The sequence below is a fragment of the Leptopilina heterotoma genome, unplaced genomic scaffold (assembly GCF_015476425.1).
Source record: "Leptopilina heterotoma isolate Lh14 unplaced genomic scaffold, ASM1547642v1 Lhet_218, whole genome shotgun sequence".
NCBI classification, from domain to species: Eukaryota; Metazoa; Arthropoda; class Insecta; order Hymenoptera; family Figitidae; genus Leptopilina; species Leptopilina heterotoma.
The window spans coordinates 1,292,860-1,316,479 of NW_025110935.1; the positions used below are offsets into that span (position 1 = coordinate 1,292,860).

General features: G+C 23.8%; 2 protein-coding genes across 4 annotated transcripts in view; both read right to left on the reverse strand.

Annotated features, from left to right (window-relative positions):
• Window positions 1-1,579: 1,579 nt before the first annotated feature.
• Window positions 1,580-12,412, reverse strand: LOC122501915 (endothelin-converting enzyme 1-like). Of its 3 annotated transcripts, XM_043611699.1 has the most exons (25): window positions 12,365-12,412; window positions 11,809-11,936; window positions 11,491-11,652; window positions 11,310-11,393; window positions 8,912-9,123; window positions 8,506-8,709; window positions 8,308-8,406; window positions 7,901-7,962; window positions 7,067-7,194; window positions 6,755-6,916; window positions 6,557-6,640; window positions 6,134-6,345; window positions 5,814-6,017; window positions 5,617-5,715; window positions 5,121-5,265; window positions 4,925-5,045; window positions 4,698-4,788; window positions 4,430-4,606; window positions 4,259-4,359; window positions 3,146-3,207; window positions 2,973-3,021; window positions 2,804-2,871; window positions 2,621-2,730; window positions 2,334-2,495; window positions 1,580-1,915 (listed from the first exon to the last, which is right to left on the reverse strand). In XM_043611699.1, the coding sequence occupies exons 1-25, from the start codon at window positions 12,382-12,384 to the stop codon at window positions 1,739-1,741; spliced, it is 3,123 nt and encodes a 1,040-aa protein (XP_043467634.1). In that variant the 5' UTR covers window positions 12,385-12,412; the 3' UTR covers window positions 1,580-1,738. The 3 variants fall into 3 exon arrangements, 2 of the variants coding, with proteins under 2 accessions (XP_043467634.1, XP_043467635.1); XR_006301594.1 differs by lacking the exon at window positions 1,580-1,915 and having other exon boundaries at window positions 2,459-2,495; window positions 2,621-2,747; XM_043611700.1 differs by lacking the exons at window positions 1,580-1,915; window positions 2,621-2,730 and having other exon boundaries at window positions 2,354-2,495.
• An 846-nt stretch (window positions 12,413-13,258) lies between these two features.
• Window positions 13,259-23,620, reverse strand: part of LOC122501912 — a 41,608-nt gene continuing 31,246 nt past the window's right edge. The window contains exons 36-52 of the mRNA XM_043611695.1: window positions 23,402-23,457; window positions 23,066-23,227; window positions 22,705-22,788; window positions 22,405-22,616; window positions 18,771-19,160; window positions 18,546-18,644; window positions 18,116-18,257; window positions 17,945-18,038; window positions 17,723-17,822; window positions 17,079-17,255; window positions 16,883-16,983; window positions 14,813-14,871; window positions 14,614-14,665; window positions 14,403-14,470; window positions 13,962-14,071; window positions 13,629-13,796; window positions 13,259-13,542 (exon numbers count right to left, since the gene is read on the reverse strand). Of these exons, the coding sequence (XP_043467630.1) occupies window positions 13,363-13,542; window positions 13,629-13,796; window positions 13,962-14,071; window positions 14,403-14,470; window positions 14,614-14,665; window positions 14,813-14,871; window positions 16,883-16,983; window positions 17,079-17,255; window positions 17,723-17,822; window positions 17,945-18,038; window positions 18,116-18,257; window positions 18,546-18,644; window positions 18,771-19,160; window positions 22,405-22,616; window positions 22,705-22,788; window positions 23,066-23,227; window positions 23,402-23,457 (2,254 nt within the window). The 3' untranslated portion in view covers window positions 13,259-13,362. The remainder of the gene's footprint in view (window positions 13,543-13,628; window positions 13,797-13,961; window positions 14,072-14,402; window positions 14,471-14,613; window positions 14,666-14,812; window positions 14,872-16,882; window positions 16,984-17,078; window positions 17,256-17,722; window positions 17,823-17,944; window positions 18,039-18,115; window positions 18,258-18,545; window positions 18,645-18,770; window positions 19,161-22,404; window positions 22,617-22,704; window positions 22,789-23,065; window positions 23,228-23,401; window positions 23,458-23,620) is intronic.

A 23,620-nucleotide genomic window follows, 5' to 3' on the forward strand; every position in this document is an offset into this window, starting at 1 on the left:
ATGGCGGACCGGAATTTTAAAATTTGGTGAATTTTTATGAAACTTGGTATCTAGGGGTTTTCGGGGTCGCTGATTATAAATTTTAAGTCAGATTTTAAAAATTCAAAATGGCGGATCCAATATGGCAGACCGAAAATTTAAAATTCGATGGATTTTCATGGAACTTGGTATCTAGGGGTTTTCGGGTTCGCTGATTACGAATTTTAAGTCAGATTTTAAAAATTTAAAATGGCGGATCTAATATGGCGGACCTAAAATTTAAAATTCGTTGGATTTTTATGAAACTTGGTATGTAGGGGTTTTTGTGGTAGCTGATTATAAATCCAATGTAGCTTGGAACTAGTGGCTTACTAAGTCCACGTCGTTAGTTCTGGGTCACGCAAAGTGTAAGTTGGTTTCTTATTTAAAAATTATTAAAGACCTAATACAGTTTCTAAAATTTATCCATTATCTTTAAATGCGACATTTTGAATATTGAAAATATGACATCTAATTCGTAATCAGTGACATCGAAAACCCCTAGATTCAAAGCTCCATATAAATTCATGAATTTAAAATTCTCGGTCCGCCATATTGGATTTGCTGTTTTTAATTTTCAAAATCCTACATCAGATTCGTAATCAGCGACCTCGAAAACCCCTAGATACCAAGTTCCATGAAAATCCATCTAATTTTAAATTTTCGTCCGCCGTATTGGATCCGCCATTTTGAATTTTAAAAATCTGACATTAGATTCATAATCAGCGACCTCGAAAACCTCTACATACTAAGTTTCATAAAAATCCATCAAATTTTAAATTTTTCTATCCGCCATATTGGATTTACCATTTTAAAATTTCAAAATCCGACATCAGATTCGCAATCAGCGACCTCGAAAACGCCTAGATACCAAGTTCCATGAAAATTCATCGAATTGTAAATTTTCGTCCGCCATATTGGATCCGCCATTTTTAATTTTCAAAATCTGACATCAGATTCGTAATCAGCGACCTCGAAAACCCCTAAAGACAAAGTTTCATAAAAATCCATCAAATTTTAAACTTTTCGATACGCCATATTGGATTCACCATTTTGAATTTTCAAAATCCAACATCAGATTCGTAATCAGCGACCTCAAAAACCCCTAAATACCAAGTTCCATGAAAATCCATCAAATTTTATATTTTTGTCCGCCATACTGGATCCGCCATTTTGAATTTTTAAAATTTGACATCAGATTCGTAATCAGGGACCTCGAAAACCCCTACATACCAAGTTTCATGAAAATCCATCAAATTTTAAATTTTTCGGTACGCCATATTGGATCCGCCATTTTGAATTTTCAAAATCTGACATCAGATTCGTAATCAGCGACCCCGAAAACCCCTAGATATCATTTTGTAATTAAATATATTAACCCTATTTGAAGATAGGTTTTTTTATTCTTTATGGTACAGCATATGTACCGCTGGACGTTAAAGGGTTAAATAATAATTTTTCTTTAAATATATTACAATAAACTATATTTTAAAAAATGAATACAATTACTTTTTGGTATTTTCAAAAAATTAGAAAATAATAATCATCACAATTTGTAAAATAAGTACCACATTTATTGGAATAGTATTAATTACAATTATTGTTTCATATAATAATTCATTATGAAACTATTATTATATTATTACTATTAATTATACATGGAACTGGGAAACAAATTTTTATCCTTTACTTCTGCTTATCTCTTCAAATAAATAAATAATTATTCCCACAAAATACACCTGTTTGTAGGATTCATAGGACTATTTTCGGAACATTGAAAAGCTTCAGCAAATCCTTTAACATTAGCAACGGCTCCATTAATTCTCACAGACGCTTTGGCATGATTCAAATATTTGAGTTTTTCTTCGAAAATTTTAGTTTTTGTTTCACAATAACGCTGTAACGATGTAAAAAAGTCTCATTTAATATTTTTATAATCAGCTTCATAAAGATATTTACAAAAGTTTCCAACATTCAAATGAACGACGATATTTCTTTAGTTCGAATATAGAACAAAAAGTCCAATCCAAAATATCCAAGAAAAAAAATTTAAAGTACAAAAAGTCCAAAGTTACAATCTCCAGAGTAAAAAATCCAAAATAAATAGTCTTTAAATTTGTATTTTTTTATAATATTTAAATTTAATTACTTTAAATATTAGTATAATAGTTTTTAAATTTTAAATATTTCATCCGAAAATAAATTTTGTACATCACAACTTTTGGAAAACTTCGATAAAGCCGAAAACAAAACATTGCTGATATTAACCTATCTATTAATTAAAATAGCCTTATTCAAAAAGTACTTTCACTTACATTGGCGAATTTCAAGAAAAACAATTGATTTCGAGTAACATTTTCCAAATTTGGTAATTTTAAATCTGTATATCTTTCTGCTTTTTTGAGAAATGCCGAATAAGCAACACTGAGGCCTAAGCTATCGGCCATATTTTCAGCCAGTGTCAATTCACCATTTATCTATTAATACATATAAACATGTATTATTTATTAATAGAAATAAATAAATAATTGTATAATATATTATAAACTGATTGCAAATGTTAATAATACAACAAAATCTTAAATAATTCAATTAAATTTACCCCATAATCATTATATTGTTTTATATAACAATCAGCTATTGTCGTGAAATTTTTCTCAACACTATCAGACCACAAAGGAGCAAAGTTTTCTTGCTTGTAAAACTTGCGTCCTGTTAATAAACAAAAACTATTTTTTGTAAACAACCTTATCTATTTACTCTTAATAACATTGATATTAAATACCTCCAGTAGTAAAAGCATGAGAAAATTCGTGTCCAATAGTATGTCCAGAAGCAGCATAATACAATAACCTATTTTTAAAGGCAATATATTAAATAGGTTTTGTTAATTTTTAGCAATTTTTTATCACAAATATTAACAAGAATAATTCTTATTTGTATTCACAACTTACATTAGTTGCATATTATCACTCTTGGGCAATAATTTTGCAGCTGGAACGGCTGAAAAGGAACAAATATGGTCTACATATAATCAATGCAAATTAATGAATATCTTTAACACGTATTTAATTTTTAAAAATGCATTAATATTATAAAATGATAATAAAATTTTTGGGATTCATACTTATTCTGTTGTGATAAGGATGGTATACAGCATTAAGCATCAGAGGATTCATAAAAGACCATCTGAAAAAATATATAAAATTATACAATTTTCAAAAATTTGTGTTTTAACAATTTTAATATATACTATAACAATAACAGTGAATGTCATATAAATAAAAACGCTAATACATACAACTTATTGTAAGAAATAGAATAATTATAAAATTTAATAGTAAACTTATTACATAATATAAATGATCACAGTCTTAATTACACAGGACCACAGGACCACAGAATTTTTTTAAAGAAAATATTGACCGGACTATGTTTTTTATATGTTTTTTGGGTCGCTGAATTCGAATCCGAACTCAGTTTTCCGCCATCACGTCAAGTTTCTTCACAAATTAATAAAATTTTTAAAAAAACTGACTGTAAACAAGATTTAAATAAAAATAAGCAGAAGATTCTATTAAAAAACAACTTCAAAACACTGGAAAAATATTATATAATGTTAAACAATCAAAGAAACTCGTAAATATTCAAAATTTAAGATGGCTGATCCAATATGGCGTCGGTTTCTTTTAAAATTCACCCAATTCCCCTGAAACTTGTTACTCGGGGGTTTTTAGGGTTGCTAAATACGAATTTCACCTTAGTTTTCAAAAATTCAAAATGGCGGATCCAATATGGCTGATCAATTTTTAAAAAAATTATTGGATTTACCTGAAACGTTATACTCGAGGGTTTTCGGGGTCGCTGAATACGAATTTCACCTTAGTTTTCAAAAATTCAAAATCTGATAAATTTTTTAATAATTCGTTAACCATATTGGATCCGCCATCTTGGATTTTTTAAAACTAAGGTGAAATTCGTATTCAGCGACCCCAAAAACCTCCAAGTAACAAGTTTCAAGTAAATCTGATACATTTTTAAAAAATTCGACAGCCATATTGGATCCGCCATTTTGAAGAAACTTGACGTGATGGCGCAAAACTGTGTTCGGATTCGAATTAAGCGACTCAAAAAACATATGAAAAACTTGGTCCGGTCAATACTTTCTTTAAAAAAAATTTTGTGATCCTGTGTTATCGATACGTTAGTATCAATAATTTAAATGTTATATCAAACATACTCATTTCCTTTATATGGTTCTCTTAATTCATTCAATTTTTGAAGTCTCTCGAATTCCTTAATTTTCATCACATTATCAAAATGATCCAGGCCGACTTCGAGCTATACAAAAACTTTATATAAATGACTTTTTCGTGTTTAAAATTATATTATAATTAATTATTATTCTTACACCGTCATAGAGCTGATTAAATTCTTTCTCGTCGTCAAAATATTCAGGATAACCAATTTGCACTTTAGTAGCTCTTAATTTTTCTCTAGTCGATAATTTTGCTGTGGCGTCCATCCAATTTGCTCTTAATATTCCACTATCAATTTCATTGCGAATCTCTTCAACTACTTCTTTACACTATAATTGACATAATAATAAAATAAATAATATAATTTTAAAATTTGTTAATGGAAGAGTAAGTAAATAGAACTTTGTAACTACTGCTTACATATTCAGAAAAACTATTAGGAAAATTTCGTTTCAAATACTCCTTTGAAACTCCATATTTAAGCCATTGTTGTTCTACGCATTCCTCGGGTCTAAAATTATTTATTTTAAATTAAAATGATGAATTATAGCTTTAAAAGAACAAAAAATAGAATTTAATACAAAATTGTAATAATATTAATTATTAACTATTAAGTTTTCAACAAAATGTATGCATTTGATATATACCTGTTTTTATGGTCAACTGAAATTCCAGTGTTGCGTTTTTTTAACTTCTTTATGTATTCTCTATTGTACCTTTTTAAATTCACAAACTGGCTTGTCATAAAATTCCAATGTAAGTAATTAACTACAATAAAAAATAATTTAAAACAAAGAAACAATTGTGCATTTTTTTTCAACATTTACATAATTATATAATCACCTATTCTATAGTGAGATGTTTTCTCTAAAAGTTTAAATAACGTATCAAAATACGATTTATCCCCTATGATTAAAATTTCCTCAGAATCATCAATATTTAATTTAGAGTCTTTTGTATACGCTCTAATCATTTCGAGCCAGTTTATCTACATTAAAAATAATAAAACAAGTTGTGAATCCAGATGTTCATTACATGAAAATTTTGCTTCCACTTTTACGATCAGCAAAAAAATTTGCTTCCTCGTGGAAGAAGCATTAACGACAATTAAATTTAATTTTTAAGTAATTTGTAATACAATCTAATATTTATAAAATCAAGTTCACAATATTTTTATTATATATATTAACGCACCCCAGGGTCTTATATAACATATTCTTATATAGAGAAAAATTTGTTTAAAGCAGTTATAAAAATGTTATAAATTTAACGACTACAAAGCTTCATTCACGAAGAAACAAAAACAAAGAAGTTTGTATCTATAGATTATTTTCCATACCTCTGACGTATTTTTCGTTGAATTATTACGATTATAATAATTTTGAAATTCTCTAATAGTCTTTTTCTCTTTTCCTTCTTCACTATAAAAGGCTTCTATCTAGAATTTTTTTATTTCATTAATTTATTTGTTACATATTATACTCCTTATTCTAATCTAATTATATTAGTAGGTACATATTATTAATATTACATTACCTTTTCAATTACTATCGTAAGCTTTAGCAATCGGTGATATTTCTTGAAAAGATTTGAAAAATTAAAGAAATTTTGAGTATATATTCTATAAAGCCATGGTGATAGAAAATCAATCCTATGTATCATGTCTTCTGAACGAATCTCTCCTTTATCTACTTGAGAGTAAATATCTTTCAAAACGTCGCTACCTATTCCATGTTTTAACTAAAAATTTATTAAATATTATATACTATTATTAGTAGCAATGTTCTGTATTCACTGAATTATATTTTTCCGTGTAAATAAATAGAATTCTTTATATGACATTAAATGACTCTCACGCTTATAACATTGATACTGTAATTTTTTGGATCTGGAGTATAATCAATTGAAAACAAAGGAGTTGCAACATTGTACTGGATATATCCTTGCATAACTTTCTGCCAAGGAAAATCTGCTTCCTTCCACTTATTTTCTTCCATAAGCATTGGCCAACCACCCAAACCTTCTATAATCTTCGAGAGTCCTTCTATACTATTTTGTTCAATTCTATCTGCAATGACAAATAGTATTATTAATTATTAGTGATTGGTAAATAATATTATTTACATATAGGTTAAAAAAGAGTTTAATTTTGACGCAAAAGGAATTCCAGTACTTGGGTACATTAACTCCTTGACCAAATGTAATATGAGAAACAATTCCAAACATTCGATTAATTATGATAAGCGAAAAATTTGTTGCAGTTTCAAATTTGGACTAACCTTCGTCTACACAGGCTTTGAACAATTTCTTTTCTACAGATAGTGGAACACTGTCCTCAGGTTTTGGTTCTTCTTGTAAAATTTCTATAAATTTCAGAATAAATTAAGCTTCTTTCAAAATCTGTTCATAACATTTTATAGAGACCAAAAATTGGACTAATACCCATACACAATTTATGTCAAAATTAAAGAGCTTACTTATCAATTCGTACTGAATATTTTTTGTCATATTTTGTCTGTGATTCCAAACTATTTCTCCTTCAGGAACAGGATAATTGGTGGGATATGAACCACAAGCATAATTATAAAAATCGTTGCATGGATCTGCCGTTTTATTTAAACTGTTTATGAATAAATTTGCTAAATGAAAAGAATAATAATATTTTAGTCATTCTAATACTGATTTTCAATAATATTTGACAGATTGTTTTGTGTTGTACACATCTGTTGCTACCAATGCTTCAATTATTCATTGAATATTTCCACTTATAATTTAATTAATGTACTTACATAAATCTTGACATTCACTGGTTGTGCAAACTTCCGAAATATTTTTCTCTCCATTAGTTTCGGTTGCAAGTGATTTTCCTTCAACTATTTTGTACGAACCAACAATGACTAAATATCCGAAGAAAATTCTAGAATAATAACATATTTATATAGATAATAATTAATTATGTTACTACTTTTATTTTTTTTATATTTATTACACAGCCAGTTGGATAACAAATAAGTAATTTTTTCAATAAATTGAGTAAAATAATATATACCTAATTCTATTAAAAAGTGAATATTCTTTTATTAATTAATTGTGAACTATATTATTCTGCTGAATTGGTTTGAGTTTCACTTTACTGCCATTTTGCACAATGTACTATTGTTTAAATTTTAATAGTAGGGGAGACTGGGGTAAACCCGCTCACTACCCAGCAAACACGTTATATAAGTATTCTATAACAGTGAGGTTACAGTGTTATAGAACATTTGTTCCTAACTAGTTATAGATCTGTGATAGAACCTGATTGTAACAGAGTTCTAGAACATAGTTACAAGTTAGTTACAGAATAGTTCTGTATTATGCTTATGTCACAGTTCTATCACAATGTGATGTAAGAGTTACATAACTTTAATGTCGCAAATTTTCTGTAACTGTTGTTCCAACCTTGTTCTATAACTGTGTATGAACATTGTTGTGTAATTGGTCTAAACATCTGTTGCAATGCAGTTCTGTAATATACAGTTTAACATTGTCCGAACAATGTTAAACTCTTCTAACAAATTTGGTGTAGTTCATATTATTTTTAATATAATATAATATAATTCGTAATAATTTATAAAAAATACCTATATGGGTGATTCTTCATAAAGTGGTCACTTTTGCTTCCCCTCTGTTTCCTATTTAATAACTTGAAAAATTGTTATCTAATCTACTTCAAACTTTTGCATAATTAATCTTCAATATGTTTTTTAGTAATATCATAATCGAAAAAATTTTTTTAATTAAAACAAAAGTTGTAATTCAATTGCAAATGTTTAAAAAATGCACATTTGTCGTTTCTCCACACATGAATCATGAAGTTTAATATGTTTTATTTTGCACAAACTTTATTTTAAACGTTTTTTTATTTATTCTATTCGAAAGTTCATCTCAAAAACTAAGTTTTAGTGTGTCGTTTTCTAATTTCCATTAAAAAATCTGTGTAAAAGTAAAGTAAAAAAACAAAAAAGTTTTTACTTCTTATTTTCCATACCTCTGACGTATTTTTCGTTGAATTATTACGATTATAATAATTTTGGAATTCTTTAATAGTCATTTTATCTGTTCCTTTTTTACTATAAAAGGCTTGGATCTAGAATTTTTTTTATTTTATTAATTTATTTGTTACATATTATACTTCTTTTTTTAATCTAATTATATTAGTAGGTACATATTATTAATATTACATTACCTTTTCAATTACTATCGTAAGCTTTAGCAATCGGTGAGATTTCTTGAAAAGATTTGAAAGATTAAAGAAATTTTGAGTATATACTCTATAAAGCCATGGTGATGGAAAGTCAATCCTATCTATCATGACTATTAAAGGAATCTTTTTCTTATATACTTGAGAGAAGATATCTTTCAAAACGTCGCTACCTATTCCCTTTTTTAACTAAAAATTTATTAAATATTATTTATTATTAATATAAGTAGCTATCATAAATTGTGTTTAATTTAACGAAAAAAATAGTACTTCATAATTACACGGAAAAAGATAATTCATATCCACTAGTTCAGAATGTTCTGTATTTTATGAATTATATTTTTCCTTGTAAATAAATAGAATTCTTTATATGACAATAAATGACACTCACGCTTATAACTTTTATACTGTAATTTTTTGGATCTGGAGAATAACCAATTGAAAACAAAGGAGTTTGAATATTTTGCTGAATGTATCCTTGCATAACTTTCTGCCAAGGAAAATCTTCTTCCTTCCACTTATTTTCTTCCATAAGCATTGGCCAACCACCCAAACCTTCTATAACTTTCGAGAGTCCTTCTATACTATTTCGTTCAATTCTATCTGTAATGACAAATAGTATTATTTATTATTGGTGATTGGTAAAGAATATTAAAAACATATAGCAGGGTTGTCACAAATATTTAACTGTATTTTTCCCTGACTTTTCCCTGATTTCCAGACAAAATTCTCACTTTTTCCCTGACCCTAAAAAATCTTCTGATTCACTCTAAAAATTATTAGATACTCAAAAAAATGTTCTATTACATTTATTTACAAATTTCATTAATTGTAAAATTATTCAAAAAACATGAATAATTTCTTTTTTAAATAAATATTTAATCATTCTAATTCTTACATTTAAATTCAAATCTTTTTGAAATTCAACAATTTATAAGAATATTATTACAAAACATAAAGAAGGCCATCACTCCGAGTCACTCCGTTGCAATAATTCAATTATTTTCATAAATAATAAATCGATTATTCGTTAAATTTATTTTTTAATCAATTTTTATTATAAAATTCCAGAAGAATTCAATTATTTAAATTAAAAAATAAATAATTTATTTAATAATTGAATATTTCTTAAAATTTAATTCCCCAAAAAAATTTTATCAACAAATTTTTAAATAATTCAATTCTTTTGACAAATTTTAATAAAATTTTTAAGAATAATTACATTTTTTGAGGAATTCGATTGAAATATTGTATCAAAAATTAATTAAAATCGTGCGATGAGTTTTATTATTTATGAAAATAATTTAAAATTTTCCCAAAAATGTTATTAAAATTTTTCTAAAATAATTGAATATCGGTGAAGAATTTTATAATTTATAAAAATAATTGAATTCTTGAAAATTCAATTAAAAATTGGTAAATTGGTAAATTTTGGTAAATTTTTTTTAAATAATTGAATTCATGCGACGAATTTTATAACAAGAATTTTATTCAAGTTTTTGAAAATAATTGAATTTTGAAGAAGAATTTTATTATTTATAACGATATATGAAATTTTGGCGAGAATTTTTAAAAAAATTTTTAAAATAATTGAATATTAAAGAATTTTATTATTTATAAAGATAATTGAAATTTTGACAGGAATTTTTTTTAAATTTTGAACATAGTTGAATTTTGAAGAAGATTTTTATTATTTTTAAAAATAATTTAATTCTTCCAACGAATTTTATTCAAGTTTATAAAAATAATTGAATTTCGGTGAAAAATTTTACTATTTCTAAAAATAATTGAATTCTTGAAAGAAACTTTGTTAATTTTTTTTTAAATAATTGAATTCCTGCGACGAATTAAATAAAATTTTTTTTAAATAATTGATATTTTTCGAAAAATTTTTTGCAATTTTTAATATTAAATAATTGAATTCCTGTGAAAATTTTATTATTTATGAAAATAATTGATTTATTTCGAAGAAATTTATTAAAAATTTTGTAAATTATTGAATTCCTAGCAAATTTTGACAAGATTTTTATTAAAATTTTTTTTTTTTTTTTTAATACAATTCTTTTTCAAAATTCAATTATTTTTATAATTGAATTTTGAAGAAGAATTGTATTATTTTTATAATTTTTTATAAATTTAAAAAAAATTTTTTAACATAATTGAATTTTGGAGAAGAATATTATTATTTTTAAAGATATAATTTGAAATGACCAGAATTTTTTTTTAATTTTTGAATATAATTTAATTTCTGGAATTATTTGTAACTTTTCCAAAATTCAATTTTTTTAGTATTTTTAACTAAAATTCTTTTATCAATCTAGTATTTATGAAAATTGTAAAAATTATTCATTAAATAATTTCTAAGTCATAATTTTATGATAGTTCTTGTAAAATTAAGTTATTTAAAAAGAAATTATTGTCTGAAATAGAAAAAATTCAAGGTTTTGTATTAAAATTCGTGGTAATTTCATAGTCTACGAGGCAAACAAAAAAAACATCAAAATTCAGAGTTTTTTCATGAATTTTTAAAATTCAATTTTTTCCAGTTTTTTTACTAAAAATCCCTGACTTCCCTGACCAATTTTACTTTTCCTGACTTTTCCCTGAATTCCCTGACCTATGGCAACCCTGATATAGGTTAAAAAAAGAGAGTTTAATTTTGACGCAAAAGGAATTCCAGTACTTGGGTACATTAACTCCTTGACCAAATGTAATATGAGAAACAATTCCAAACATTCCATTAATTATGAGAAGCGGACAATTTCTTACAGTTTCAAATTTGGACTAACCTTCGTGTATACAGGCTTTGAACAATTTCTTTTCTACAGATAATGGAACACTGTCCTCAGGTTTTGGTGCTTCTTGTAAAATTTCTATAAATTTCAGAATAAATAAGACTTTCTTCAAAAAAAAAAAAATTCATTGGATAATTATTTAATTATTTTCAAAATACAGTAGAAAAAACCTTACTTATTAATTCGTACTGAATATTTTTTGTCATATTTCGACTGTGATTCCAAATTATTTCTCCTTCAGGAACAGGATAATTGGTGGGATATGAACCACAAGCATAATTATAAAAATCGTTGCAAGGATCTGCCGTTTTATTTATACTGTTGATGATGTAATTTGCTAAATTAAAAGAATAATAATAAAATTTGTTCGGTCATTCTAATACTGATTTTCAATAATATTTTATAGATTGTTTTATGTTGTACACACCTGTTGCTACCAATGCTTCAATTAATCATTGAATATTTCTGTTTTTTATTTAATTAGTTTACTTACATAATTCTTGACATTCACTTGTTGTGCAAATTTCCGAAATATTTTTCCCTCCATCAGTTTCTGCTGTAAGTGAAGTTCCTTCAACTATTTTGTACGAACCAACAATGACTAAATATCCGAAGAAAATACTAGAATAATAACATTTTTATAGATAATAATTAATTCTGTTACTACTAATTATTTTTTATTAATTCTATTCATTATACAGCCACTTGGATAACAAATAAGTAATTTTTTTATCAAAGACCTAATATAATTTCTATTCTTTCAATTATTGTCGGCTCTTCTAATTATTTTTCACCTCAGTGTCTATGAAGAAGACATCAAATACTGTATATTAATAACTTGTAACATATTTTGAAAATTTTACTTTTATTTAAAAAATTATAATTTAGCAGTTCCTAAGAATTACTTATTATGCATGCGGAATGAAGCATTTTCAACTTCACAACATAAATTTTTGAAAAGTTGAAATTTCACCAATCCATCACCTTAATTGTAATTAAAATTTATTAAAAATACTAAAAAAATAATTAAAATTTAAATATATACTCACAAATTGACGGTCTCAAACATATTTTTAAACACAATTTTTTTTCTACAATTTTTGAACGTTTCTTTTAAATTTTTTTATTAACGTTCGGAGATTATTGAAAACAATAATAAAAAGTTATCGCTCTTGCAAATAAAAATATAGCTTTAAAATAAAATGCAGATTATGTGAAACTTTTTCTTCAGACAAAAATAATTTTAAAAACTTGGTAAAAAAATTTTGTTTAATAAATAATGATGAATAATAAATATGTGTATTTATTTATATATTTGTGTTTTTATTAAAATTATTTTCTAATTGAAAAATTTATTTTGAATTTAATTCAATTTTATATCCACATAAATTCATTATTTCAAGTTTTTTGGTAATTTAAAAATTTGTTTTAATTTAATTTTTGCAAATACAATTTAATTTTAAGATTGTTTCTTAATTACAGATAATTTAAATCAGATTTTTTTTTGCTAAATTTTTTCTGTTAAATATTACAATTGTTTTTTTATCTTTTCCTATAGTCTGTAATAAGAATAACTTTTATTATTTTCGAATATAATTTTTTTTTTATAAATATAAGGAAAATTTACTTCAGAAATAGAAAAGTTTACTTTAAAATTAAGAATTTTTAATATTGCTAATTATTGTTCGAGAAAAATTTGAATAATTTTTGTACACTATTATTAACATTGAAAATAGAAAATTTTGATAATATTAAAAGTCGTTATTTTTAGTGGAAATTTTATAATAGTTGTAATTGAAATGAAAAGTAATTGACGAGAGAATATTGTAAGTAACTAATTTTCAATTGCTTCGTTTCAAATCTTTTCATTTCAAATCAATTTCAAGACTCAATTTTACATGAAATTTTCTATTAGTATAATATGAAAAATTTGTTAGATTTTAATAAAATCTAAAATTTTCCTTTCTTGTTGAAAATCCCAGTATTTTTTAAAACCTATTTCAAGAAAATTTCTTTCGAAAAACAAAGTTCTTGCATTAAAAAAAAATCACTTCCATAATTGGCACTTATTTTTTGGATGCATTGGACTGCTTTCGGAACAATGAAAAGCCTTGGAAAATTCATGTAAATTAGACACAGCGCCATTAATTCTATAAGGTTGAACTGAATGCTCATTTGTTCGCATCCAATATTCCTCAAGTTCTGGACTTGCATTTGAGCAGAGTGACTGAAAAGAAATATTTACAATAATTTTAATTTTCTGCAATGAGAAAAGTTAAAAATAATTTTACTAAAAAAAATTCAATAACATACGGCAGCAAATGAAATGAAAAATAATTGGTCCCCACTGAGACCATTTAATCCCGGTAATCTGACATCTTGATAGTTTCCAGATTTCATTTTAGTTTTGTATGCTTGAAATGATGATCTCAATCCTGCCGTATCGGCAATATTCTCATTTTGCGTAAGAGATCCATTCACCTATAAGGGGCCGAAAAAAATAATTTTAATTTTTTTACTCAAACACGTTTTTTGTTTTATTATCTCCAAATTGTAATTTTTACCCAAAAAAATATAAATGTAAAAAAAATTATTTTTGAAAAAGGGTTCGTTCTCTCACTTATATATGTAAATTAAATGAATTACCCCGTAATCATCAAATTGATTGATGAAACATTTCGCATTATCAACGTATTTATTAATTAATTCTTCAGCAAGCCATGGTAATTGATTTCCATCTCTATCATAAGTCCGCCCTAAAAAATCGCATTGCTTATTAAAATTTGTTCAATTAATTACAAAAATAAAAAAAACAGTTTTTTTAAACATAAATTTAAAAAAATTATTTTTCAAAATAAATTTTAACATAAACAGTCTCAAACAGTTTCTTTTTTAATTTTAAAAAGCAAAATATGTTTACCGGAGTCTAAGGGCAAATTTCACAAAATCTGATTAAAAAATAATTGATGATTAAATTCAGTTTAACAGCTCATTATATTGGTCAGTTAAGGATTCAATCACAAATTAACTTTTAATCAAATTTGATAATATTTTTCTTAAATGTTATTTAATTATAAATATAAACACCATCATTATCAAATCCATGATTTATTTCATGACCAACAGTGAATCCCAAATAGCCGTATTTTACAGATCTGAAAATAAAAATAATTAAATATATAATTATGTAATTATAAAAGTAATTAAACTGAAAAATTTTCAAGTTAAATAATTTAAAAAAAGCAAATATTAATATAGAATTACAATCATAATAAACAAATGAACAATTGTTTCTTACAGTGGCATTGTCGAATTAAACAAAGGAACAAGAATTTCCGCTGCAGGAATAGCTGTGTAACAGAAAAGTAAAATATATTTTACAATAACTTCTAATAGTTAAAAACAAATTAAAATTATTTCCAATTTTTGTACAGTTTTAATAATTTTACATCAAAATTGAGAAAATTTTGAAATACTCTAAAATACTAAATACTCACTTATGCTGTTGTCGTATTCGTTATAAAATGCATTAATAATTGTAGGATTTGACAAAAATCTGAAACAAATTAAATTTTTTTCGAGTCCTCTTTCAAACTCTGTATTATTTTTTCTGTATTTTTTCAAAGTTAAAAAAAGTTTCTTAAAATTAAATAGAATTTTTTCTCTCATTATATTCAAGATTAAATTATTTAAATTTAATAAACAAAATAAAATTTGAAACCTTTTTAAAATTCAATTATTTTTATGGAATTCACGCTATAATGCTTTCAATATTCAATTATAATCTAAAATTTTAACTAAAATTCATTTTTAAATCAATATTTATTAGAAAAATCTACGAGAATTCAATTATTTAAATACAAAAATAAATATTTTATTAAATTTATTATTTATAAAGATAATTCAAAATTCTTGGAGAATTTTTGTAAATTTTTGAACGTAATTGAAATTTCTGCAAAGAATTATATTACTTTTGAAAATGAATTCTTGAGGCGAATTTTATTAAAATTTCTTTTTAAATAATAACTTTTATTAAATTTAAAAAAAAATAATAAAAAAAATAAAAATAAAAAAAAAATAATAAAAATAAAAAATAAAAATAAAATAATTTTAAAATAAATTTAATTTTTATTAAATAACTTTGATTAAAATAGTAGGGGAATGTAGTCAAGGTTGGCCTACTGTCTAGGTAGGCCACTCGCGTTTTTTTGTCAAGTTCACTAGCGCCACCTACGCGCATTTTTGTCGAAGCTTGTCTTAGTGAAACCTAACTTTTTGTTCAATTACATTTTCGGAAAATCGAAAATTGTGTTTTCTGTGACGTCGGTACAAAAAAAGCTCAAAAAAAGTTTTGTGCATAATGTGAAAAACCATTAATAAAAGATAAAAAACAAATTGAATCGTCAAGGCAAGTATGCAGAAAATTTGTGGGACTCATGGTTGAAAGGAAAACAAAGTAAAAAATCGAATCCCGAAACGTATTTCTTTTTGTTTACAACAATTCGGTAATGTTACTTACTGTCAAGGTCGGCCACTATGTGTTTAAAATGCGCAAAGTTGAGGACGAGCTACTTCATTTGCAAAAACTGCAATTCTGTATAACTCATAATATAATTGATCATCTTATTAATATTTTTATTTAATTTTATTAATATTTTAGTGCAAAACTTTTTTTTATTTATATTTATTTTTTTATATTGTTTATTGTTATTATTTTGTTATTTCATTAAGTTACAAACTGTAAACAATAAAGAATCAATTTTCCGTAACTCCAAACATGTTATTTTATTTTTTAACGATTAATGCCCTTTGAATTTTAAACATGGCCGACCTTGACTGTAATGGCCAACCTGGACTACAAATTTTTTTTTTTTAAATCTTTATAACTTTTTCATTTTTAAACCTGTCAATTTACTTTGTACAGAAAAAATGTTCCTATTAAACAGGACTTTCCAACCATATACTTCAATTGTCCAAATTCATTTTTAAAAAAAAGTTATAAACAAAAGTCAAAAAGGTGGCCGACCTAGACTATGTTCCCCTAGATATTGAAAATAATTAAATTTTAACAATTTTTTGAAATTAAATTTTTACGAAGAATTTTATTAAAATTATTTTGAAAAAAATTGAATTGTTACAAAAAATTTCATTAAAATTTTTGAAAATAATTTAATTCTTTGAAGAAATTTAATTAAAAACTTATTGAAAATAATATTTAAATTCTAATAAATAAATTGTAGCAAAGGTTTTTAAAATACTTGAGTTTCTTTGATGAATTTTAATAAAATTTTTAAGAATAATAATTATAACTACATTTTTCGAGGAATTAAATTAAAATTATACTAAAAGTAACTGAAATTCTGCGATAAGTTTTATTATTTATAAAAATAATTGAATTGCATAAAAGAATTTTTTTATTCATGAAAATAATTGAATTTCTGCAATCATTTGTAATTGCTTTAAAATTTAATTTCTTTTAGTGTTTTTAACTGAAATTCTTCTGTAAATCCATTATATTTAATAATTAGCTAATTAATAGGTTTTAAAGGAAAATCCTTGTCACTTACTGGTCTTTATCGAAAGGCTCTCTAAGTTCCCTCCAAAAGTCATCGTTATCAAATGTGAGCATATTAATAACATTCTCAAAATAATCGGGTCCCACTTTGAGCTAAAACATAAAAAAATATCGAATAAATAGACAAGCAATAAATAATATATTATAATCAATAAATAATTGGGACAATACGATCATTATTAATTTACCCCATCATAGAGATGATTTAGAAATGTTTTATTGTTATAATAATCAGGATATCCAATGTGAAATTTCATTGATTCCAATTTTTCATTTATCAATTTTTTTGCTTCATCGTCCAACCAATTTGAAGTTAAAATATCCGTTCTCACTTGATTTCGCACTTCCTCCGCTATTTCACTAGCCTAATCAAAATAATATTAATAAAAATACGGATCACAATTATTTTTCCACGTTATATTAGATTAAAATAAAGATTTTAACTTTTATAAACGGAATTGAATTTAAAAAAAGAGAATTTTCAAATTAAATAAAAATTTATTGCACTGACGGTCGATTACGTTACTTCATTTCTACTTTCACTTTCATTCTCACTTTCACTTTGTCAGAATTTTATTTCCACTATCATTTTCATTTTCATAAATTTTCTTTTCATTTTTCTCTGGCACTATGAAAGATTTTTATTTTCTCATTCTATCAAGGTGAAAGTGAAAATAAAAAGAATATTAAATTGAAAGTAAAAATTAATGCGTAAAAATAAAAATTTATCAAAAAATAGATTTTTGTTTTCACTTTCACAAAACGGGAAAAAAATCTGTTAAAGTGAAAATAAAAGTAATATAATTATTTATTTTTCCTAAAAATTACTCACATATTCCTTAATAGCATCTGTAAAATAATCTTCGATGAAAACTTGTGAGAAACCAGTGTTAAAATAAAGTCCCATCATGTGTTCGAGGCAATATTCCGGTCTAAAAAATACCCAAATTATTAAAAATTCAAAGAAACCTTAATATAATTATTTAATTTAAAAAAATTTTTTTATTTAATTTTGTCAATTAAGGGAAAATTTCAAGATAAATTTCATAATAACCTGTCATCGCCATCAATACCTTCAAACCAAGGTCTCTTTTCTTGATGTAAATATACTGTTGCATCTCTAAAAAATGCCCAGTGAATATAATTCACTGAAATGAAAAGAAAATGTTCAAAAATACACTTTTCAAAAAAGAAAATTAAATTACAATTTAAATTATGTACTTGCCAATTATTCGATTTGGAGTTTCATCCAAAAGATGAGCAAATTTTTCAAAATATGGTTTTCTGAAAAGCAACATTTTTTCCGATTCATCAATGTAAGTGCCAGAATTATTTGCCAGTGCACGGACCATATCTAACCAGTCAATCTGTTAATGTTAATAATTACTTAATTTTCAAACCAACTTATTCTAAATAATATTAAATATAAAAAAAACAAAAGTTTTCTAAATGAAATTAAAAATAAAAAAAGTGATAAAAATATCACCGCATTCATTTGATCGTTCGAAACTTTAGTGTAATTCACAATTATTAACTTTATAATTTATTTACTACATTAACTTAATAATTAATTTATTATTAACTTAATATTTTTTCTTCTTCTAAACAAAATAGTGATAAGTACAAAAAAAAATCACAATTCCTTTAAATATCACCTTTGCAGTAAAATTGACAGGTTCATAGCTATCATAAATTTTCTGGAATTCACCAATTGTCATAACATTCTGTTCATTCTCTGAATCTTCATTTCTCGTCTGTAATGATCAATGAAAAATATTGTCCAAATAAATAATACAGTTGGCGATGAGTAATAATTGACAGTAAGTTCACGGATACACTATTTTATCAGGAATAGAATTTTATTTTCATTTATTTTTTACCTCTATCATTATATTATATAAATCATTTTCAAATTCAAAAATTTCAGTGATTTCATCGGTAATATTTTTCACATTGCGTCCAATTGATTTTGCATAATCTTCTATTAATTTTTCAACGAGTTCCTCCATCTCCTCATCGTCATAATAATAATAATCCTCATCATAACTATCATCACTTTTATCATTATAATCTTTTTCAAAACTATTTTCATTACTATTGTGACGATGAAATTTATTATTTGTATAATCGATATCATCATCATCGGCAAAATCATATTCATTAATATCATTATCATCATCATAATTATAATCATTGCCATAGTTGTCGTCGTCAGTGTCTAGCAAATCGTCATAGGACCAGAGCAACTGAACTCCATCAAGTCTGTTAAACTAGAAAGAAATTTATAATTTTTTTAAGTATTTATTAGTATTTACAGATTTTGCACTCGATAATTAATTTTAAAAAAGTAGCAAAAAATAGCTTTCAAAACTAAAAAAAAGTAGAAAAAAGTAGCTATTGAAAAATTAAACTTGACAACCAAAAAAAATCGTTTTAGACACTTCACAAGACTGACAAAAATTCCATTCTATATTTTCTATTTTCCTCACTTTTTCCTAATTTTCATTAAAAGTATTTACTTCTTTCTTATCCTGATTTCTTTCGACTAATTTTATGCAAATTCTAATTTAAATAATTGAATTCCTGAGAAATTTTTATTATTCACGAAAAGAATTGAATTCTTATGAAGATTTTTATAAATAAATTTTTTAAATAAATGAATTCTGTTTGGAAAATTTATGAAAAAAGTAGATATTGAAAATCACTGAATTGCAAAAAGTTTTTAAAAATAATTAAATTTTAAAAAAATTCTATTTAAATTCTTGAGAATAATTAAATGTCTGTGTGGCATTTCATTAAATTTTTTTTTTGAAAATAATTGAATTCTTGCGAACGATTTTATTAGAATTTTTAAAAATAATTGGATTTCCAAGAAAAAATTTATTACTTTTAAAAATAATTGAATTCTTGTGATGAATATATTGTTATTTATGAAAATAATTGAATTCTTGTGATGAATATATTGTTATTTATGAAAATAATTGAATTCTTGTGATGAATATATTGTTATTTATGAAAATAATTGAATTTTGCAAAGAATTTTGTTAAAATGCCTCAAAATAATTGAATTTTTGGGAATAATTTTGTTATTTATCTTTAATAATTGAATTCTTTCGAAGAATTATTTATGTAAATAATTGAATTCTTTCGAAGAATTTTATTAAAATCTAAAAGAACAATTGAATTATTACAAAAAAATTTAATTGAAATTGTATTTAAAATAATTGAATTCCTGTGAAAATTTTTAATATTTTTGTAAATATTTGAATTCTTCAGAAGAATTTAAAAAAAACATTTTTATAAATAATTAAATTTTCGAGGAATTGAAATTAATTTTTTAAGAATAATTACATTTTTTGAGCAATTCCTGTAAAATTGTATTGAAAATAATTCAAATCCTATGATAAATTTTATTATTTATAAAAATAATTAAATTCTTGCGAACGATATTATTAAAAATTTTTTAAATAATTGAATTTCCATCAAAAAATGTATTGCCTTTAAAAATAATTGAATTCTTGTGATGAATATTGTTATTTATAAAAATAATTAAATTTTGCAAAAAATTTTATTAAAATGCCTCAAAAAATAAAAAAATTGAATTCTTTCGAAGAATTAATTATGCAAATTATTGGATTCTTGTGAAATCTAATATTTTTTTTAAATAATTGATTTCTTCCAAACAAATTTAAAAAAAACATTTCTTTAAATAATTGATTTTTTCGAGGAATTGAAATTAAATTTTTTTAAATAATTACATTTTTTGAGCAATTCCTGTAAAATTGTATTAAAAAGAATTGAAATCCTGCGATGGATTTTATTATTTATAAAAATAATTGAATTCTTGTAAAGAATATTTATAACATTTTTTTAAAATAATTGAATTTCCAAGAAAAAATGTATTACTTATAAAAATAATTAAATTCTTTTAATGAACATTGTTATTTATGAAAATAATTGAATTTTGCAAAGAATTTTATTAAAAATGCCTCAAAAAATAAAAAAAAATTGAATTCTTTTGAAGAATTATTTATGCAAATAATTGAATTCTTCCAAACAATTTCAAAAAAACATTTCTTTAAATTATTGACTTTTTAGAGGAATTAAAATTAAATTTTTTTAAATAATAACATTTTTTTGAACAATTCCTGTAAAATTGTATTAAAAAGAATTTAAATCCTGCAATATTGCGAAAAATGTTATTAAAATGTTTAAAAAAATTGAATTTCTGTGAAAAATTTTGTTATTTTTGAAAATAATTGAATTCTTCGTAAGAATTTTATAAACATTGTTCTAAATAATTAATTTTTTCGAAATATAATGAATATTATAATGAAAATTTTATTTTAAATAAAATTGAATTCTCGTAAAAAACTTTATTTATGAAAATAATTGAATTTTTCGATTAATTAATTTAAAATAGTATAAAAAATAATTGAAATTCTTCAATGAGTTTTATTATTTATGAAAATAATTGAATTTTAGATGAATTTTATCAATTTTTTTTTAAATAATTGAATTCTTTTTGAAAATTTTATGGAAATACTAGAAATTGAAAATAATTGAGTTTCGAATATTTTTTGAAAATTTTTGAATCGTTTTAAAAAAATTGATTATAATTTATGAGAATAATATAATATTTATTAATATTTATTGCACTGAAAAAAAATTATTTGGTTTAAATAAACGATTACTTGTTTTTTATCAAATAAATATTTACTTATTGAGTCAATTTTTATTTAAATCAATTAAATGTTATTTGCCTCAAATAATGAAATTATTGATTCAAATACAATTTATTTGATTTTAAATTCAATAAAAACTATTTGATTCAAATAAATATTTATTTGATAATAGACAAGTAATCTATAGCATTAAATACACGTGCTAAAGCGCGCGTGCACATTCTAAGTCTGTTATTGAAAAAATAGAATTGATCATTAATTAAAATTATGCAATATTTATGTTCTCATTTATTTTCATTATTAAATTTAAAAAAAAATTAATAGAAAAATTAGATAATTGTACCAAAAAATTTATTATCACAGTGTTTTTAATTTTTATGGATAAAATTTTAATTATATCAGTACAACACAAAATTATGTCAATATTTTTTATTTCTAAAAAATGAGAATTTTCTCAAAAATCATAATTAGAAATAAGTAATTATGCAATTTTTTTTCAAAAGAAACTAAAAATTTGAAAAACAAAAATTATGATTGACAAATAAAAATGATAAAATTGGTTTTCCTCCTTTTCGTAAAAATCAACTTCTCAGTTTCTGTTTCAACTATAAATTACAAATTTTAATTGAATTTATAACAAGTTTTTTTCTTTATTTCTCAACATATCATATTTTTTTTAAGAATTTGTGATTGAGAAATATAATTGGTCCAAATTTATTTCTTTTCTCCTCTTTTTAGAAAGAAAAAAAAATTATTTTGTATAAAAACTGTAATATTATGAAAAAAATGAAGAATATTATGAAATATTTAAATAATAAAGTTTAAATACCATTATAATCTTGTTTTCAGTATTATTAGGATTTAGGAACTGACTAATTGTAAATAAACTGTATTTTCCGGAAATTTTTGCATAATATTGAGCGACTTTTTGCCAGGGAAATTCTTCTTCTTTCCATTCCGTAGAATTCATTACCAATGGCCAACCTCCATTATTATCTATATGTTTCGCAACAGGTGCAAAACCATTTTCTCTTAACCTTTCTAATGTAAATAAACAATTATTAAAATTTTATTTTTCTATTCTACAAAAGTGTTTTTGGAAATTTCAAAAATAAATTTTCAATTTTACCATCATCCATACACGCTTTATACCACTTTCTTTCTAGTGTCAATGCTGTACTGTCACTGTCTCTAGCGTCATCTTCCAAAATTTCTAGAAACAATTATTTTTTTTTATTTGCAGAAAAAAACCAGCCGACGGTTAATCAAGTTACAAGGAAAGAAAATGAGCTTTTAATTTTAGAAAAGAATTTTACAATTTTTGGGAAAAAATGACCCAAAACAAAATTTTGGTACAAAAAAAAATATTGAACCTTAAAAAAAAATTAAAAATAAATAATAAAATTAAAATAATATAATTCAATTCGAATTTTATTGTATTTTTAATTCTTTTTGTATTCATTTGTTGTTTCTAAATTTTTCTTGTCTACCTTGCAAGCTTTGTTGAATCGCATCTTCAAATTCCGTATCTATAGTGCACGTTGAACGCTCTTCACTTATTGGACACACATTGGACCAAGAACCACAAACGTATTCATAAAAATTTTCACATGGATCAGCCGTTTTATTCATCGACGACAAAAATAAATTAGCTAAACAAAAAAAAAAATTTCATGTCACATTTTCATGAAAACTAAAACAACTAATAATTTTTCGTTAACTGTACAACTGTTCGATTCAAACATATTTATTGTTTTCTCATTGCAAAAAAAGTCATTGAAATGATTGTAAAATTTAATTTTATCAAAAGTAAAAATATATATTACCAACATCTTTACAACTTTCAGTTTCACATACAGTGACATTCAATGATGAAAGTATTCTGAAAGAATGCACCATAATTTTTTTATTTTTTTTTTTTAAATAGTTTATAATATGTTTGAGATGAAATTTATTTACAAGTTACAACTTACAATAAAGTGTTGTTTATCATGGTTCTGCTTGGTTACTGACTAAAACTTTATACGAGAAACTGAGAGAATCGA

Coding starts and splice junctions, on each gene's coding strand:
- LOC122501915 (XM_043611699.1), bottom strand. CDS start 12,384: ATGTTTGAGACCGTCAATTT. Junction 5,046..5,120: donor AACATCTCACTATAGAATAG/GTGATTATATAA, acceptor TTTTTATTGTAG/TTAATTACTTACATTGGAAT. Junction 3,208..4,258: donor GAACCATATAAAGGAAATGA/GTATGTTTGATA, acceptor ATATTTTTTCAG/ATGGTCTTTTATGAATCCTC.